Source organism: Prionailurus viverrinus, chromosome X (assembly GCF_022837055.1).
Source record: "Prionailurus viverrinus isolate Anna chromosome X, UM_Priviv_1.0, whole genome shotgun sequence".
Lineage (NCBI taxonomy): Eukaryota > Metazoa > Chordata > Mammalia > Carnivora > Felidae > Prionailurus > Prionailurus viverrinus.
This window is the reverse complement of record NC_062579.1, coordinates 8,711,312-8,731,650: the sequence shown is the minus strand read 5'-3', so window position 1 is coordinate 8,731,650 and position 20,339 is coordinate 8,711,312. Positions and strand designations below refer to the sequence as shown.

Here is a 20,339-nt window from a genome sequence, read left to right as displayed (position 1 = left end):
AGCTCAGCAAATAGGTATTGAGGCCAACCGCGTGCAAGACACTGTGAAGGTATGAGGGAAAAGATGAACGGAATCAGGGAGCTGGAAGGGCACGGTCAAAGGAAGGGACAGGCACGTCAACTGCTAACACTAGTATACTGTGTGGTGAGTCACCAGGCTTGTGAACATGGTGGCTTTAGCGGAAGGCAGAATAGAGAGGAGGCTCAACACAATCAGAAGGTTCAGGAGAAGCAGGCCCGTGTCTCAAGGAGCCAGCTGATAGGACAAAGATCTTTTTAACTTTTCAATTTCCTTTTCTTTTTTTAAAAATGTTTACATTGAAAGAGAGTGAGCGCTAGTGGGGAGGGGCAGAGAGAGAGGGGGAGAGAGAATCCTAAGCAGGCTCCATGCTGTCAGCACAGAGCCTGACGTGGGGCTTGATCTCATGAACTGTGAGATCAGGATTTGAACTGAAACCAAGAGCCGGACGCTCAACTGACTGAGACACCCGGGCACCGCTCAATTTCATTTTCTTTTGTCTTGAGAACTATCTTGAATATGCCAATAGTGTTTCACCTGGAATAACTGCTCTTCTGTCTTCTCTGCCTTTTTTCTCCCTCTGAGTGAGCAAAATTAAAATAGTACAAAATTCCAAAGGTGCAATGCTTTTGTATCATTATGGGAGTCCTCCGTGTTGAGAATAGAGCTGTTCCATTTGGAACATGACATGAACTGGTTCAGATCTGGTTCATCCAGGTTCATGGAAGAATAAAATAATGGTAATTTGCCTCTGTCTTATGAAATCTTAAAGCCCCCTGGTTCTCTTTGCTTCCATAGAGGTGGGTCATTTTTAAAAAAAATTTTTTCTTTAATGTTTATTATTTGAGAAAGAGAGAGCAAGCAGGGGAGGGGCAGAGAGAGAGGGAGACACAGAATGGGAAGCAGGCTCCAGGCTCCGAGCTGCCAGCACAGAGCCCGACACGGGGCTCGAGCCCAGAGACTGTGAGATCATAACCTGAGCTGAAGTCGGCCGCCTAACCAACTGAGCCACCCGGGCGCCCCTCATTTTTAACATTATGGAAGGAAAGCACGATGACCAAAATTTTTCTTTATCAGTCCAACTGTAGGTAGCAATTGGAGAAGTTTAAATGAGTCCTTCTGGAGGAAATCATTTTGAAGTCCAGACCACAAGACTCTTCTTTCCCACCACCTTCAGACAACCACCTGTGGTCAGTTTCCCTCTCATCCCTAGTCTCTGAGAACAATGCTGGCTTCCCTTCCCTTCCCCACCTGCTCTTCTTTGATGACAAGAAGGAATCCACAAGAGAAGGAGAGCTGGGCTATGAAAAGGAGGAACATAAAGACCCTGACATCTTTTCCACTCCATCCCAGTTCCTTTAGCATTGATTTTTGTGCCTTTCCTTCCTCTCCACTAGAGTGCTTTCTCATAAACCCACCTGCCTCGCACCACCCCATCACCACCACCTATTAGAGGTTCTGCCAGTTGAGTCCTCCCGGCCAGATTCCTTTTTCGGTAGTGTCCACGCTGGGCTGTGGCAGCTCTGCTTGTCAGGGGTCCGTACCCACTTACGTCTTTGTGTGCCTTGGGGACTTTGAGTGTCTCCGAGTAACTCTTGAAGCTTGGCCGGTCGATTTTCCCTGACATCAGATCCTGATTCAAAGCCATCTGTTACTGATCGGTGCAAGTTTCGAGTAAGAGTTCCTGGTGACTGTGATGAGATATTGTCATAGGTTTTAAGTGAGAGTCTGTCCACCAAACAAAAGCAGAAGAGGACTTCGAATTGGGTACAAGTCGAATGTAGGGAGTTGAGGTAGAGAGAAGACCAAGAGGTAATTATCATTTCTTCCCCTCCCAAGTTCAGGATGAACTGACATGTAGACTTTGAGGAGTTAGCCAGATGGGGATCCAAATATCATCTTTATTACAGTAAAATCTGGATAAGTATACATGACTGGTCTCTTGAGAATCCTGTGAGCTTTTTAATACTTTCTCTACTTCATTAAGCATGTCCAGGCAGAGCTTACAGTTATAGGCATCCTTCTCAGAGGCTGGCCTCTTACCTCATAGGAGACAGAGAGGGAGAGGGACTAGCCCAGCTGAGCAGGCTCAGTTCCTTGAATGGCCCTCACCAACTGGATCCCATCCTTCCCTCTCTCCTCCACCCCCAGGAATGGATGAGGAAGGCTGAGAGCAGCTGGATGTTGCCTTATGGGAACATTAAAGAGGGGTCTGGAGGCTCCCCCAATATTCCCCAGCATTTTGTTTTGTTAATCTATTGGATTGGACACTTAGCGATTTAGCAGTGACTGCCTCCCCCCCACCCCCCCACCAGCCTCAGGGAAGGAGAGAAGTTTGTCGTTGTGGACCTCCTTTCACCGAAACTAACGTCAACTCTCTGGGATAAATTTTACCTGCAGAAGGGTCTGAAATGAATATAGAGAGTTATTTTCATTAAATAATTACCAAGGCACATCCTATTCTATGCTGCACATTTACTCCCTATCCTAGTTCCCTGTTGAATTATTCCCAGCCCTGTCGAGAGGTGTGTGAGAAGCCCAAGTAGTAGCATCAAAATTACCTAAATATGAAAATGTCCTAGTCTTCACTCATATGAGGACTTTAAGAGACAAAACAGATGAACATAAGGGAAGGGAAATAAAAATAATATAAAAACAGGGAGGGGGAAAAAACAGAAGAGACACATAAATATGGAGAACAAACTGAGGGTTGCTGGAGGGGGTGTGGGAGGGGGGATGGGCTAAATGGGTCAGAGGCACTAAGGAATCTACTCCTGAAGTCACTGTTGCACTAGATGCTAACTAATTTGGATGTAGATTTTAAAAAATAAAAAATAAAATTAAAAAAAAGAAACGCTAAAAAAAAAAAAATTAAAATGTCCTAGTCTTGAACACACATCTCCTTCATCATCAAATTTCTAAGAAGAAATCCAAGCTCCTGATCTAAACCCTCTTGCTTTATAAACCAAATCAACAGAAATTGTAATTTCTAAGTACATTCTAAATGAAGTCCCAAAGCATCCTTACCCAGCTTTAACTCTGCTTTGCTTGGGTGTGGTACAGACTCTCTTCTTCATAAGCACCGCAGCCTGGCTTTTCCCCAGGCTGGATGTGGCTCCATCAGGACTTCCCAACTTGAATTCATTGTACACCAGTTCTCCTTTATCTCACTTTGAAAGTAGACCCAGAAGGTAGTAAGAGACACATTTATTGGAATACCAGCCCTAGTTCCATGAGATTTCATTACACAACCAAATCTCCAAGCCCTAGAGCAGTTATAGCTGCAGAAAACTGATAGATGTGGTCAGTCCAGGGCATTAACATAGTTGGGAGAACAAAGCCATGTCTCTGTAGTGCCTCTACCCTTTGGAGTGAAACATTCCTGTCTTCTTGTGAAAAGATGCTTGTGTCGGTGGCAACTCCAGGCACTAGGTCTTAAGAAAATCCTCCACCCAACTATTGACGGCTGATAAGAATATGAAGAGATGTTCTTCTAGCCAACACGCAGAGAAATGTAAATTCAAATAATACGCTGCCACCGAACACCCGTCAGGTTGGCCAAAGTTAGAAAGTTGGGTATTGGCAAATGCCGGCAAGGATGGAAAGAAATAGAGGCTTCATGCGTGGCACGCGAGTATAGCTATTCATTGTGGAGAGTGAACTGGCATTGCTTACTGAAGGGAACACTGAATATGGAGTGTGCCCCAGTAATTCTACTCCTGGATATTTGCTCCAGCAAAACTTCACCAAGTAGACACAGCAATGATCATCTCAGCGTCCAGGGTGGTAGAAAGGAGTCAGAGATGATGTCGGTGTTCGCCACTTCGGGAATGGATAAGTCAAATATGGTGGTTACGTATAATGGAGTGTGATGTAGCTGCCAGAAGCAATAGACTGTATTTAATTCTATCCATATTATTAGATTTCAGGAAATAATGTGGCATAAGTCAGAACAGGAAAGCATTTATGCCACAATATCACTTATTTTTCAAGGACACCTATATATTTGAATAAACATATGAAGGGTATATTGAGAGGAATTTCATTACGGATGCCCAACCAAGAACCAGTGGGAGAATGGGATTGAAATTAGGGATAATGGGGAAAAATACAAAACAAGGCGGGGCCTCTCATGGATGTACGATGACCATGTGATGTGGACTGTGATGTATGATCAATTGAATTCCATTCTGTGCACCCAAGGCCAGAGAAAGGGGGTGGAGTAAATATTGATTGATTTGTGTTCAGCAGTAGCTTTTAACTTGGTTAGTGTAGTTGACCTCCTATTAAGTGATTTAAAGGAATTCTGGGAAGCCCTAACATATGTCAAAAAGCCTCCATTATCAAAACCATACTGTACCATTAGAGCCAATGCTTGGACAGTATGATAGATCAAAAAAAAAAAAAACATGAACTGTGGAGTTAAGCTGACCTGGGTTCAGTTTTCAGCTATGTTGTTTAATACCTCTGTTGCCTTGGGAAGACTATTTTTGAGCCCTTATTTCCTTATCCGCCAAGCGGGGATAATAACGAATAGTTTTCGAGTTATTTGTGTGATATATAATGTGTCTAGTGACACTAAGCGTACTTAATACATATTCGTCCCCTTTTCCCTATCTGTCTCCCTTTCTATTCCCACATTCCTTTTTATCATCAGGCTTTATTGACAGCAAATGTCTAGAACTTCTTGGGAATGGAAATGAAAATGGTAGCACCTTTCGTGGACTTGTGAGGTACTAAATTCTAGGGGCTGTCCAGTAAAAACATAATGGAAGCAACATCTAATTCAAAATATTCAGTAGTCACATTTTTAAAAAAGTAAAAAGAAACAGATGAAGTTAATTTTAATCAGATATCTGAGTCCAATTATCCAAAATATTGTCATTTCAACATATAATCAATGTAAGTTCATAATGAGCTATTTTACATCATTTGGACCAAGTCTGGGAAATGTTGTGTGTCTCTTACACTCACGCCACGTCTCCGTTCACCTCATATGGTTGGTGGTAACCGTACTGGCAGTGAAGTTCGAGTGCTTTACGCGTTTTCTTCCTCCCAATTTAACTTGGGTTCTCTGGAAGACAGAGCCTAAGGCAGGACTTCTGTACAATCCCGGGGCAGCGAGTGTGAGGGAGAAGGGAAATGAGGCAGATGCTTGGAGGCACAGGATGCCTGATGGAAAACTGTACCTCGGGACTTTGTAACGGAGAAAGAGAGACGAGTTTTCCTGTCATTCCACATCTTCCATCCCTCTTCGGCCAAAGTTGGCCCCACTGAGGCTAATGCCCTTCCTTTCTGGATTGTGTCACCCAGCCACTTCGGGCAGCCTCTCTGAGGAGGGCACATACCACATCCAGTGACTTGGATCCTCGTTCCAGTCTGGGCTTGGATCCAGAGCTTCCATGGGTCTGTCAGGTCAAGCCCAGGAGCTCTGGAGCTGCTGCAGCTCCCGCCATTCAGAACTTGGCAGTCAGTGTGGCGGGGGCGGGGGGGTGGGGTGGGCAAGGGCTCAGGAGCTGGCGAGGCTGAGAGACTCTGAGGAGGCATATTACGTGGTTTAACTTGGGTTCTCACAAATGCTCACAGCAACATAATGAGAGAAGGAAGGGAGGCTAGTGAGACTAGCTGTGCATCTAGTGAGTGACAGAGCTGGCATTCCAACTAGGTAGGTGTCTGGCTCCAGTTTGGGCTCTTAGCCACACGCTCATAGGTCCTTACCAGTTTGGCACAAGCCAACATAAATCAGACTTTCTGACGAGAGCAGGTTTTTATCTGTGGAAACTTTTTTTTTCTCTTTTTTAAATGTATTTATTTTGAGAGAGAGAAAGAGAGAGAGAGAGAGATGAGAGAGCATGAGTGAGGAGGGGTAGAGAAAGAGGGAGAGAGAGAGAATCACAAGCAGGTTCCACACTGTCGGCACAGGGCCTGATGCGGGGCTCGATCTCATGAACCGTGAGATCATGACCTGTGCCGAAATCAAGAGTCAGACGCTTAACTGACTGAGCCACCCAGGTGCCCCTATCTGTGGACACTTTAAAGACAGGGAGGTCTAAGAGGAGAGATGGATTATTGAAGGGTTCAGAGGAAGTTCTTGACCGATCAGTAATTTTCCTAAGGAGCCGACCACTGCTTACTCGCCTGCGTGGGAGGTAAGTACTGACCCCTTCCATAGGTCTCAGCCCTTTAGTTGATTTGGTCAACTCTTCAATTCTGTGGAGATGTTGCTGAATAGTAGGGAACCTCCTTTTTTGTTTGTGGGTAGAGGGGAGGCCAAATTTAATACTTTGGGAGCCTGCTTGTATACTTACTTCATTTAGAAGGGTTGGTGTAGTAAGTTTGGAAATTTGAAAGTTGATTAAGGAAGAGACAGGTGTGAGAGAGGCCGTGACACCCAAGCTTTATTTGGGTGGTGTGTCGACAAGCTTGCGTGAGAAAGTAAGTCCCTCACGGCTGGAGACCTTCTGGAAACAGTGACGTAATAAGGGGAATAGGGCAAGGGACCTCCCGGGGGAGCAGGGGAAATCAGGGAAGGCGCTTACCTGTCTAGGTGATGTCACTCAGCAACAAGGTAGAGGGTCTCTGGGTCAGAGGGCTCCAAACGCTAGCAGCAGGTGGAGGATTTTTCTAGCTGCAGGGTGTTGCTTACTCCTAGCAGATGGTGGGTACAATTTCGCAGGGCATGTGTGGGGTAGGCAGGCTCTAAATGGCTCAGAATGTGTTTATTTGGAATATATTTAACGCAACCGGATGTATGAGAATTCGAGTTGGCTTCATCAGGCTTTGGACTAAACAACATAGGGTCCGTCTGCGGCCTATTTATGTAGCAGGTGGACAGGAAGTTTCCCATTCATTTACCTCTTCCATTGTTGTACTGGGGTATTAGGCTATGAGTGAAGTTCTTCGGGCAGCAAGAGTTTAGAGTTCCTGATACGATGAGAAGCTTTGCAGAGCCAACCAAAACCTACTCTTCCTTTTTCTTCTGTTGGGGTCAGAATGTCAGGCAGCAACAGACATGAGAGATCAGCCCACCTAGGTGAAGGTCTTCTCCAAGGTCACACAGCTCATTGTGGAAGGAACCTAGGCCCAGACTCAGGTTTCCTGAATTTTGCCTCCTTTTATTTGTGCAGTACCTCTGCCATCGGGCCCTCGTGCAGACACTTACTAAGTGTGTCTCTTCCCACTTTGGGAATGCCTTGTTTCTTTTTCCTGGAAGGAAGCTTCTGAGTGAACCTCCCTCTCTCTCTTTAGACACCAAAAAGGTACCTTCAGGTATATGTCTGTACAAGCAGATACCCCTGACTGTATCAGATTGTCCTTCAAATGATCACGTAGGAGAAGCCCTGTGCCATAATAAATTCCCCCTTTATCGTATCTGCACAGAGGTATCCGTTCCAGCTCTCTGTGAAGTCTTATCTTTGCCAAACAGCTTCCCATCTTGATGCATTTTCTTTTCTTTTGAATTTTTTTAAATGTTTGTTTACTTTTGAGAGAGAGAGAAAGAACACGAACAGGGGAGGTGCAGAGAGAGAGGGAGACACAGATTCCAAAGCAGGCTCCAGGCTGAGCTGTCAGCACAGAGCCCAACGTGGGGCTCGAACTCATGAGCTGAGCCGTGAGATCATGACCTGAGCCAAAGTCAGATGCTTAACCGATTGAGTCACCCAGACACCCTATTCATGCACTTTCTTGCAAGAACCCTTAAAAGCATCTTAGTAAATACCAAATGTAACTAATAGCGATGAAAAAATATTAAAAAGCCCTGTGAGGAATATTCTAGCATCTGTTAATAGATTTGCTGACTCAACCTTGGAACATATTACCCATGGGTAGGAGACAAGGGATAGAAAGGTTCCCTGTTGGCATATTTGGAGGTCATTGTGGTTTTATTGTACTGTTGCCTTTGTAAAATTATGGATGGGTTACTCATATAAAGGATGGGTATTTGTTCTTCGTCTGGTTTTAATTTTCCAAAAAGTTAGAACATCTGTAACCCAACTTCAGGCGAGAATGCTGACTCAAAGAGTGAAGGAGTCCGAGACCAGTTTCACAGTCAACATGCCTCCGGTTAAATGTCAGGTCTGCGAGCCCTGTCAGCACCTTTATTCCCTTCCCCGTTCGCTCTTCTCTCCTCACTACCCCTCTCCTAAATAGAAGGTGAGGAGAGGGCTGAGAATGTTACTATGGACAACAGGGCTGCTCGAGGAAAGTCGAGGAAAGGACTAGAGAATAATTTGACTATGTCCGGAATTCTTGGTCAGCTGGACAGCTTGATGCTTGAGACTTCCCACAATCCTTTATGTTTGATAGAAGTTAAAAATGTTGTCTGGTCCTCTCTCTCACCCCATAAGAGTTGTTGGCGGTTTGCCCAAGTGTTCCTTGTCGTTTCTTTGTGTAGCACTTCATGTATATGTCAAACTACGATTATAAGGTTTTAGGCCCCCCATGATAACCTTTGGCACTGAGGATGGAAACTCATCTTTCCCACCCCTTATCAGAATATTTTAGAATAATCAAGAACTCAGAAATCCGAGTGCTTTGGATTAGGGACAGAAGCCTTACCATTTCAGCCTATTCTGAGCAACGAGAATTAGAAGTTTGCTTTAAATAATGTGGTAAATGTACTTTTCACTTCCTCAAAGATTTAGGATCTCCGGGGGACAGAGGAAGGTATGGTTCTCCACACAGGGGCCAAAGGTTCTGGCAGTGAGTTTCTTGAGTGTGTGTGTGTGAAGGTGTTCGTGGTAGAGAAAAGGGGTCTGTGCTGATGGGTTTTCTCCCCCATGCAGAGCCCAGCAGACCGTGAGAGTAGGGAAGTAGTGGAAGGACAAGGAGATTGGGAGGCCCAGTGGGAAGTGTACTAGATCATGACAAGAACTCCTTATGGAGTAGATCTTCGTTGATTAGTTTGGACTCTTGAGCTACTTGTGAAGTTGTCTGCATTAAGGCTCTTCCTTGTGATGGGCAGAAAGGGAACCTACCTGCAAAAGACTCCAGAAGACTATCATCAGTTGAGGAAAAGACAAGAATATGTCAGCTGGGACAAGTGATTCACCATTCAATATAAAAGGACACCAGTTTAGCTCATGATCTCATACCTCATAGCAAAATAAATTCAACAGAGATCAAAGAATTAAATGTTAAAATGTAGAACTAGAAAAATGTAGGAAGACATTTACGTGATCTGTGGATGGGGAAAGACTTTCTAAGTTTAAAAGCATCAGAAGGAAAAGACTGATAGATCTGACCCATGTTAAAACTGCTGTAAATGAAATTAAAGTCAGAAACAAACTGGGAGATTTTTACAGCAACTGTTATTAAAGACTAGCAGCCTTAATATATATTTTTAAAAAAACCAGCACCTTTCAGGAGCACCTGGGTGTCTCAGTCAGTTAACCTTCTGACTCCTGATTTCAGCTCAGGTCATGATCTCACGGTTGGTGGGTTGGAGCCCTGAGTTGGGCTCTGTGTTGACAGCATGGAGACTGTTTGGGATTCTCTCTCTCCTTCTCTATGCCCCTCCACCGCTTGTGCACGCTCTTTACCTCTTTCTTAAAATAAACATTAAAAAAAAAAAGCCCACCTTTCGGGACGCCTGGGTGGCTCAGTCGGTTAAGCATCTGACTTCGGCTCAGGTCATGATCTCGTGGCTTGTGAGTTCGAGCCCTGCACTGGGTTCTGTGTTGACAGCTCAGAGCCTGGAGCCTGCTTCGGATTCTGTGTCTCCCTCTCTCTCTCTCTCCCTCCACTGCTCGTGCTCTGTCATCTCTCTCTCTCAAAAATGAATAAACATTAAAAAAAAAACCCTTTTGTGTAAATTGATAAGCGAAGCACCAAACTCTGTTGACACCCACCCCCATTCTCGGGTCCCTCTTCGTAGCCACAGAAGATTTGTCTGCACATGTTGTGTCCACTCCCCCACCTTCCTGATGCTCTCAGCCTAGCATCCACCCCCATCAGTGCCTAGAGTCACCACTGGCTTCCCTGTGGCCCAACTCAGAAGTCATTTTTTTCTTTTCACATTAACTCTTCCTTACATGGTTTGACTACTTCCTCCTTCTCGTCACCCTCTCTCTTTTCTTTGGTCTCCGAGATGGTGGGTTCTTGCATCTCTGGGCGCTCCTTGCTCCTTCAGTTTCCTTTCTCAGGTAAGTCCCTTGTCCTCTACCAGACCCCTACACCCACGAGTTCTCTGGATCTCAACCAAGTCTTCTCTCGTAGAATATCATCTTCCAGGGTGGTCTTGTCCATCCCATGAACATAGAGGCCATTTATAGTCCTATAAGTCCCACGCTGATATTCACGGCACACGCCTCACCTCTGAGTTCTGTGGACTCATTCAGGCACCTCTTTTCTCATGTTCCCAGGCCTGTCACGTTTAAAACATTGGGGGAGTCTGGGTGGCTCAGTCGGTAAAGGTTGCGACTTCGGCCCAGGTCATGATCTCACAGTTTGTGGGTTCGAGCCCCGTGTCAGGCTCTGTGCTGACAGCTTGGAGCCTGGAGCCTGCTTCGGATTCTGTGTCTCCTCTCTCTCTCTGCACCTCCCCAGCTCATGCTCGCACTCTGTCTCTGTCAAAAATAAATAAAAACTTAAAAAAAATTTTAAAAAATAAACAGCAGAAGTTGAAGTCTTGTTCCCCCTATTCCCACGTGTCTTGACAACAAACAAATGAGAACTCCTTTCTCTTCCAGTCTTTTCCATCTTAATGAATGGCATGCGCTGCTCAAAGAAGAAACACGGTGGTCACCATTATTCCTTTTCCTCCCCCACCCGCATCCAGTCCCTCAGCAAAACCTTTCTATTTCTGAAATCTATCTGAAATGTATCTACCTCACTCCTGTCCCCTGCCCAGTCCCAGCCAGCCCACTGCAGCAGCCTCTTCAGGGGGTTGTTCTCTACTCCCTTCCAGTTCTCCAAATAGTGGCTCAAGACATCTAAGATAAAAATTGGATCAGCATGTTCCTGTTGTACTTTATTATTTTTTACTTAATTTTTTAAATGTTTATGTTTCAGAGAGAGAGAAAGAGACAGAGGGTGAGCAGGGGAGGGGCAGAGAGAGAGGGAGATACAGAACCTGAAGCGGGCTCCAGGCTCTGAGCTGTCAGCACAGAGCTGGACGCGGGGCTCAAACCCACAAACCACGAGATCATGACCTGAGCTGAAGTTGGACGCTTTACCAACTGAGCCACCCAGACACGCCATTCCTGTTGTACTTTTAAGGAAATCTCAGATACTTTACAGTGGCCTGCACTTGACCAGGTCTTTTCTGACTCTCTGAACTCATCTTGTGCCATTTTCTCCAGCCACCTCTGTGTCTGCATATCACTCTCTTCTTACTGCCTTAAGGCCTTTGCAATGCCATACTCCTGTCCTGCCCAGAAACCACTTACCCCCAACTCTGTTCATTTGGGGCCATCTATTACTCTCCTCATTTTCTCTCTCTGCACCCTATTTACTTCTTTTATAGCATGTGTAATTTTGTATTTACTTTGTTACATTGTCTTCCTCACTAGAAAGTAAACTCCATAAAGGCTTAGCAGATCTGTTATTCATTCACCAATATGCATATCCAGTGACTAACACACTACATGCTCTCAATCAGTATATCTTGAATGAGGGAACTAAGTAATGAGTGAAAACTTAAATGGGTAATGAGCAGTATTTCATAAAAAGTGATGTACAAGTGTGCTAATTAATACATAACCCCCCCAAATAGTTCCTAGTACATATGAAGCCCTTACATACTTAGCTATTGTTATTCTTATAGTAATCATACTTAATAGTATTTATTAAGTTAATAGTAATATCACCCAAACTAATAGCAAAATTAAAAGAGCAAGGAGATAACAATTTCGGCTTCTTAAATTAGCTAAGATTAAAAAAATATGATGGTGGGCACCTGGGTGGCTCAGTCGGTTAAGTGTCCAACTCTTAATTTCAGCTCAGGTCATGGTCTCACCATTCATGGGTTCTCGAGCCCCATGTTGGGCTCTGTACTGACAGCACAGAGCCTGCTTGGGATTCTCTCTCTTCCTCTCTTTCTGCCCTGCCCAAATTAAATAAATAAAAATATATAATATGGTCAACATTTTGATGAAATGGGCACTTTGTACAGGCAGTTATTAAGCGATTTGACAATTTGCATGAAAGCAATTCAGTTAGTATAAGAATTTGTAAAAATGATTTTTTGTTCAAAAACAAATGCTGCTAGACCCTGGCTGTCCAAATGTCAGTGTTTGTACTATGGAGGCCATGCCTTTAAACTTTTTTGTAGGTTAGGCTTTTTTTCTTACTTTTTCTTTTTGTCTATTTTTCCCAAGAGTTTCAGATTTCTTTTCTTTTCCTTTCCTTTCCCTCCCCTCCAGAAATTAATCCTTCCCTTCTGTGTTTGTGACAAGGACGCATTGGGGAAAAAATCTAAATGTGCAACAATAGGTGATTTGTTGGAATGAGTTAACTTTCTAACAATAGGGGGTTAAATGGGGGGGGGGACCAATATTTAGAGCATGTAGAGTTGAAAAACTGCCCTGTGGTATAGCAAAATTACGAAGACTAGAACAACCAATGACTAACAGTAGGCATGTTCGGCAAAATTGCTGTTTAATCACTTGATTGTGTTGACCAGTTTGCTTTTGGCCACGTGACATTTAGCCATAAACCTACAGATACACCAAGAGCCCTTAACATGTCTAGACCTTCAGGCCCCAAATTTCACCTTGAAGGGAAAAAAAGAGAAATGTGGTCAGAGATTTGTGTGCGAAGATATTTATCAAAAGTTAGCAATGATGCAAAAAAGAAGGCCCAAACAAACCATAAAACATGATCTCTGACAGTAGGGAGATTATCCAACATGAGGGTGAGGGTCCAGGAATAGCTAGAAGGAAAATACTGTTTCTTTCTCTTCTCGGATATTGAGGATTTACACTCGTTGGTACAATTACTTAGAGGAGTCTGCTTAAGCAACGTATAGTAAGATTGAGGATTTGAGTGCATTTCCTGAGAAATCACCAAATCATAAAAGGATTTTGAAATCATGCCCAAAAAGAAATGGGCATTTATTTCTGACAGCTCTGCCATGTGACACATTGCTGTCACTTGCTTTTAGGGAAGGCCAGCACCGTGGCAAAATGAGCAGCATTCAGGGATAGATGGGTTCCGATTACCTGTGAAAGGAGCAGAGGCAAAATGAGAGAGATGCCCTTTGCCATGCTCACACAGCACAGCCAGAACAGTGTGCTCTTTTCTCTTTCTTGGGAAGACTTTTTGAGCCATATGGCTTCCATGTGGAAGTGATTTCATCTCCTTAATTAAGATCACATTTACGAATAAACGTACAGGCAGGAAGCCAGCTCGACAAGGGTATCATGCTAAAAGCCAGGGCAAGCAGGAAGTCTTTGAAGGATAGAAGATGAAGGTAGCTGGGGTTCGGAAGGAAGTGATTTCGGAGATCTTGTTTGGTCTTGGGTGTTTTGTGGTCGTTATTGGAGCGGTATGTTAGGTTCGTTAAAGGTTTGACTCTGACATATTTCTAGAGAAAGAGAGACCAGGTTGTCTGGATTGGGGAGCCACCCCTGTTGGTCTAGGCTAGCCAGAATTTACCCTTAACCTTTTCTGAAGAGTTTTCTGTTCCCTTCCCTGCATATTTGAAATCTAAGATTTTTAAGACATTTGATTTTTCAAATGCAGACTAAAACCTTCAAAGATAAGTTTCCTAAATACTTTTAATCTATGAAATGAGAAGAAAGACTAAAGAGGAATAGCCTTGGATTTTAGTCCCTGTACAGGCACTATTGATCAGGACCAAAACAGAGAAAAGGAAAAAGAAAACAATTTCACTGATGGACTTGAAGTGCATTAGTTCTGTTCATGCTGAAACAGATTTGTGGAATAATGTTTTATTTTAGGTTGTCATGGACCGATTTATTTTATTTTATTTTTTTTTAAATTTTTTTTTTCAACATTTATTTATTTTTGGGACAGAGAGAGACAGAGCATGAACGGGTGAGAGGCAGAGAGAGAGGGAGACACAGAATCGGAAACAGGCTCCAGGCTCTGAGCCATCAGCCCAGAGCCCGACGCGGGGCTCGAACTCAGGGACCGCGAGATCGTGACCTGGCTGAAGTCGGACGCTTAACCGACTGCGCCACCCAGGCGCCCCCCGATTTATTTTAATAGATACACATTATAGCTAAGTTTTAACCAGAAAAAGAATGATTTGTTTAATTAAATTCTCATTCTGTTTTTGAGGACCATATTAATAGTTTAACACTATACATAACAATAAACAAAACAGAACACAGTTAAGAATGTGCTAGGTTTGCTCACAGTGCATTCGAGGCTAGCATTATCCTTGTGTTAAATGAACATAGTTTACATTTGCTATTTCAACAGTTACCACGGAGGGTCAAAATTAAAAACCTATCTGCTTTTCAAAAACTATGCGTATATATAACGCATGATATGTGTGTCTATATATATGTACATGTATATATACGTGTATACACCTATACCCCCACTCATGGGGACAGCTTCCAAATTGATTTTATCTCATTATGGATTAATTGAAATAGAACAGTGTACATTTATGTTTTGGGTATTGATTATTCAAGATGTGTTGTATTGAAACCTTTAACGTTCCCATTTTCAGTACAGAAAAGGATATTAGAATTGGAATTCTGTTTTAGGCTATAGATGTGGAAAACACTTAAAAATGAGTAAAAAAATCCCCTTTAGCCCTTTTCACACTTGTAAGATGGTAGGTTTTATCTGTGGCTTTATAGTGTCTCTCGTTGGTTTCTGTTTAAATTTTTGTAAATGAGTACATAAATACAGAAGTCTGTGTGTGTATGGACACATGTGTGTCTGTGTCGTTGCAGTCTTAGAGAGGTGACTGGTATTTGGACAGTATGGATCAGGTTGAGAAGCTAGAGGCAGGAAGGATGGCGAAAGAGATAGCTAGGGGAGCAAGACTGATGACTGAGTTTGAGGGCAAGAGTAGAGCCCATTAACCAGTGGCCCCCTTCTTACTTAACACAGTTCTAGTTGTCCTTCCTTGCCCCCAGCCACATTCTCCCTTCTCGACAGCTCTAGTCTGAGAAGTCAGAAGGGAATGTTCAAAATTAAAATGTGGGGGAAAACACTAATTTTCTGACTCAGGATTTTAGAACCAGCAATGAATTTAAATGTCAGTGAGTCCTATCATGGGATTTTCTGATGAGTGAACTAAGCCCAGAAGAAGATAAGTGCTTTGCTAGTCAGCAGGAAAAGCCATGCTAGCATCAAAGCCTCCAGGTTTCCAGCTCAAGAGTATTATGACTACATTCTGGGAGAATTCTAGTGAAAATTAAACCAAGAGACTCTCTGTGATTAATCTCTTGGCTGGAGGCAGGGATACTGCATCAGCCACTGAAGCAGAGGTTAGGAAAGACACTTAAACCAAACAGGGATTCTTTTTCTAGAAGAGAGCCAAATATTGCCTGGGCAGGGGAGTCATCGATATTAGATGAAGTTTACCCTTGATCTTTTTATTAAAAAATTTTTTTTAAGTAATCTCTACTCTTAACGTGGGGCTCAAACTCATGACCCTGAGATGAAGAGTCGCATGCTCCACTGATGGAGCCAGCCAGGCACCCCTACGCTTGATCTTTTTAGAGGTAATTTTAGAAGTCCTCATCAGACAAAACCAGATCCTTTCCAGATGGTGCCATATACATCTAAGGGTCGTAGAGAATTTGATCCTGTGTCCCATGGGCGCTGCCCTTGTTTTATGTGTTTCAAGGTCTTCAGATTGATTGTGAGTCTTTGGCCTGAGGTTGTACTTGATGCCATAGGTCTCTCTGGTTTCATTTATGTGTGCACAGGGGCATTTGCTTTTGTAGTCTTTGAAGCTGTATTGATGCAGCGTGGCCTTCTAAGCCACATAAATCCACCTGCCAGAACTTTTAAAGCCCGAAGCTTTAATACATGAGACATTCATAGGAAAGGAAACAGTCTTCTGATAGCATTATTTACAGTTCTGTAATTCCAAAATTTAATGTACAGACATACAATTTAACCATACCAAATCACGTGTCCTGAAGAGAGGCATTTTGCTACAGGTAGGTAAAGATACTGATGAATACCTTATGTATACTGTAAATAAATTTATTATTCATGGGATTTTCCATTATGAAAGTCAGCCAATAACTATTTATTGAAGACCTACTATGTGATAGGCAGCATGGGTTGGCCCTGGGTGAAAAAGGCAGCCATGTTCCTGTCCTTATAGCATTTACATAATTATTCTCTGCAAAATGATGCATTTATCAAGGGTAGTGAATAATTGTGGGCTCTGGATTCTCTCTTTTGGTCTATTTACACAGTCTATTTACATCTCTTTATTAAAATATAATATAGACACAGAAAAGTATACAAATCAAGTGTATAACTCAGAAAATTTTCACCAAGTGAACACGCCCATGGAAGCAGAAGCTAGGTCAAGAGGCAGAAATTGTTCGTCCCCAGGAGTCCCCTTTTTAACACCTTCCAGTTACTAAGCTTCCCAAGGTAACCACTTTTCTGACTTCTGACATCATAGATTAGTTTTGCCTCGTTTGGAACTTTATAGAAATGGAATCATATGGTATATGATCATCTGCCTTCATTTGCTCAGTATTATGATCGTGAAATTCATCCAAGTCGTTGCATATAGTTGGGTTCATTCACTGTCCTTGCGGTATAGTATTTCATTGTGTAAGTAGATTACAATTCATTTATCCCTTCTATCGTTAAAGACATCTGGAATATTTCCAGGTTTGGGCTGTTACTGACAGTATCACTATGAAGATTCGTATACTTGTCTTTAGGTGAACATTTCTTTTGAGGGTCCACATATGAATGGAATGCTGGGTCATAGGTCATGCATATACATTCACGGGTACCGTGTACTGCCAAGCAGCTTTCTACCGTGTTTATACAAAGTTCTAGTCCCACCGGGAGTGTATGAAAAGCTGCATTTTTTCCACATCCTTGCCACATTTGGTGTTACGTGCTTTTTCATTTTTGTGTGTGTTTTCAGTTTCTAAAAAGTCAAACAGAACCACCGGGGCTTTGTGATAAACAGTGAGACACATCATAAAGTTCATAGCAACAGCGATAATCCCTTGGATTTTGGTCTGTGCCAGTGATTCAAAACATGGTATCCTATTGGCTCACAAACTCTGCTTAACTGTTGATGGAATCGAAGCCACTGTTTACAGTGGAAAATCTTGCAGAAGTTGGCCTTTCTTGCATTTGAAGTCGTGGCTTTTTCAAGCCAGTGGTGGCGGATGACCTTTTTTTGCCTGAGGGCAGAGTTAGAACAAATACAAATATTTACTGGCCACTTAAAAAAAATTTTTTTTAATGGACATGGCTTCATCGAGACCTGGGGAAAAAGCACACACTGGGACATGAGCTACCCTGCTATTATCAAGTGGAAGGCTGGAGGCAAGCCTTGGCCAATGAACTATTAACCTGGGACCCTATTTGAGAAATGGTTAGAGGGAGATAGCTGTCATCCTGAAATTAGTTTGTCAACCATATTGTAAAGCTAGGAGGGCTAACTTTTAGATGAATACCCTTCAGAGGGGCCTGTATGGTAGCCCATCCCCTTGCTTTAACAGCACTTGCCAAGGAGGAGTTGTTAATACAGTCATCCAGGCCCCAGGCCCATCAGAGAAGCACCCAGCTGAAGTGAAGAAGAACTTTATTTTTGGAAAGATTCTGATGGTTTCCTTTTCCTTTTCAGTCTAAGATTTACACTCGCACACCGACCTTATATTTGGACTTCAAACTGGACCACGGAGCAAAGCATTCCCAGCCTATTCCTAAAGGTATGGTGGCTTCTGGGGTTTAGGGATCAGAAAAAAGGGACTGCTTTCTCTGAAATGTGCTCATTTTTGAATCTGTAATTACACTTAAATTAACAAATATTCCTGGGGCTTTTCAAGCAAAGAAGATCAGGAAGAATTCATAGAGTGTTAGGGCTGGACTGTGTGGGCCCTGTTTTTTTCCACCCCCGTTTTATGGGTGGAAACACTAAGATCCAACAGATGAGCTACTTGCTCACATCCTCGTAAAGACTTGCTGGACAAGCCAGGACTTTCACCTGCATCTTCTGATTTCCTAGCCACTGGTGACTCAGAGTGTTCCTGCAGGCACATTCCAACCTTGTGACTTATGAACAGGTGTATTCCTGAATGAGATACTGGTATCTGCTGATAAAGGTGCTGTTATGGAGGGCTTACCCTTAAGTGGACTTCTAAGTTCAAAAGCATACTTAGAAAACTCCCAAGTGTATAAGGCCAGTTTCATTTTTAAAAATGGTTGCATGAGGGGCGCCTGGGTGGCGCAGTCGGTTAAGCGTCCGACTTCAGCCAGGTCACGATCTCGCGGTCCGGGAGTTCGAGCCCCGCGTCAGGTTCTGGGCTGATGGCTCGGAGCCTGGAGCCTGTTTCCGATTCTGTGTCTCCCTCTCTCTCTGTCCCTCCCCCATTCATGCTCTGTCTCTCTCTGTCCCAAAAATAAATAAAAAACATTGAAAAAAAAATTTTAAAAATAAATAAAAATGGTTGCATGAGATCATTAGGCAGAAACCTTGGAGCCATTATTTTCTTCTTTGGGTTTTTCTGGCTATTTTTGAGTATAGAAAAACTCTGCAGATTAATTCTCTGAAACATATGCCTACCCTTATACATAATTTTTATAACAATAAGTGTGAAAGTGTTAAAGCCCATATGCTTTAACCTTGAGTACAGTGCTTTTTTCTTTTGCTTTTGAGTTTGCTTCCCTCCAGTTCCTTCCAGTACCTTCCCTATACATCGCAGCTCTAGGATATAGCCGACACAGATCCTCAAATTAGATCTTGCTGTGTTTTTCTCCACACTCACTTTTCTACACTGACATATATATGCATGGAAATGCACCCCTATACAGGATTGTTTTGTCATTGTTTTACTAAAATGGAACCATATTATAAATGCATTTTTGCATCTTTTTTGATCAAACAGCTCCTCATGGGAATCCTTCCCAATCTACTTATAGGGGCTCTCTTTGTTTATTTAAGTAATTAATTAAAAAATTTTTTGAAGTTTATTTTTTTGAGAGAGAGAGAGCATGCGTGTACACACGCAAGTGGGAGAGGGACGAGAGAGAGAGAGAGAGAGAGAGAGAGAGAGAGAGAGAGAAGAGAATATCCCAAGCAGGCTCTGTGCTGTCAGCACAGAGCCCAACGTGTGGCTCAGTCTCACAAACTATGAGATCGTGACCTGAGCTGCGATCAAGAGTCGGACGCTCAACCAACTGAGCCACCCAGGCACCCTGACTTTGAAAAATTTTTAATTGAAGTATAGTTGACATCTCAGTTTCAGCTGTACCACATAGTGGTTCGACAACGGTGTACGTTGCGGTATACTCGCTGCGGTACATCTGCCTACCGTCTATGACCACACGGCGTCGTTGTAGTGTTAGTGACTGCATTCCCTATGCTGTACTTTTCATCCCCGTGCCTTATTTTATAACTGCAAGATGGTACGTCTGAATCCCCTTCGCCTATCTCCCTGTCCTCCTTCCCTTTGGCAACCACTGGTTTGTTCTCTGTATTTGAGTCTGTTTCTCTCGGTGGTGGTGGTAGTAATGGCAGTATGCCGTGCCGTGGGTGGACTGTGATGCGTTTACCTACTGCCTGTCAGCAGGCACTCCCTTTGTTCCTAGAGCTCGGCCACTGCACACTGGTCTGCAGTGAACATCCTTATACACGTGTCCTTCCCTATGGCACTTATTTTGATGCAGTAGATTTCCAGTGATGGTCACAAGGTATACGCATGTTTGATTTTAAAACAAACACGTCAGGGTGATTGGGTGGCTCGGTCGGTTGAGTGACTTCAGCTCAGGTCGTGATGTTGCGCTTTGTGGGTTCGAGCTCCATGTGGGGCTCTGTGCCAACCGGCCGGAGCCTGCTTCGGATTCTGTGTCTCCTCTCTCTCCCCAGCTCACACTCTGTCTCTCTCTCTCTCTCTCTCTCAAAAATAAATAAACATTAAAAAAATAAGTAAAACACATTTTCAGGCTGCGATCCTGAAACACAATTATACTTTTTCCATCAGCAGTATCTGAGAGTGCCAGTTTCTCCATGACCCCACTGACACTAAGTGTATGGTTCATGTTAGGTTCTGTTCTACCCTTAGCACCACTCTATGTTACCTAATGAGAGAATGCGTATATGTCACTTTGAAAGGCTGTACTTCTGGGGTGACTCAGTTGGTTGAGCGTCCGACTTCGGCTCAGGTCGTGAACTTGCAGTT

General features: G+C 43.3%; 1 protein-coding gene across 4 annotated transcripts in view; it reads left to right on the top strand.

The window, feature by feature from the left end:
• PIR (pirin) overlaps positions 1-20,339 on the top strand; it is a 90,781-nt gene that overhangs the window by 37,208 nt on the left and 33,234 nt on the right. For all 4 annotated transcript variants that reach the window (XM_047843311.1, XM_047843313.1, XM_047843310.1 and 1 more), the window contains exon 6: positions 17,786-17,870. In XM_047843311.1, the coding sequence (XP_047699267.1) occupies positions 17,786-17,870 (85 nt within the window). The remainder of the gene's footprint in view (positions 1-17,785; positions 17,871-20,339) is intronic.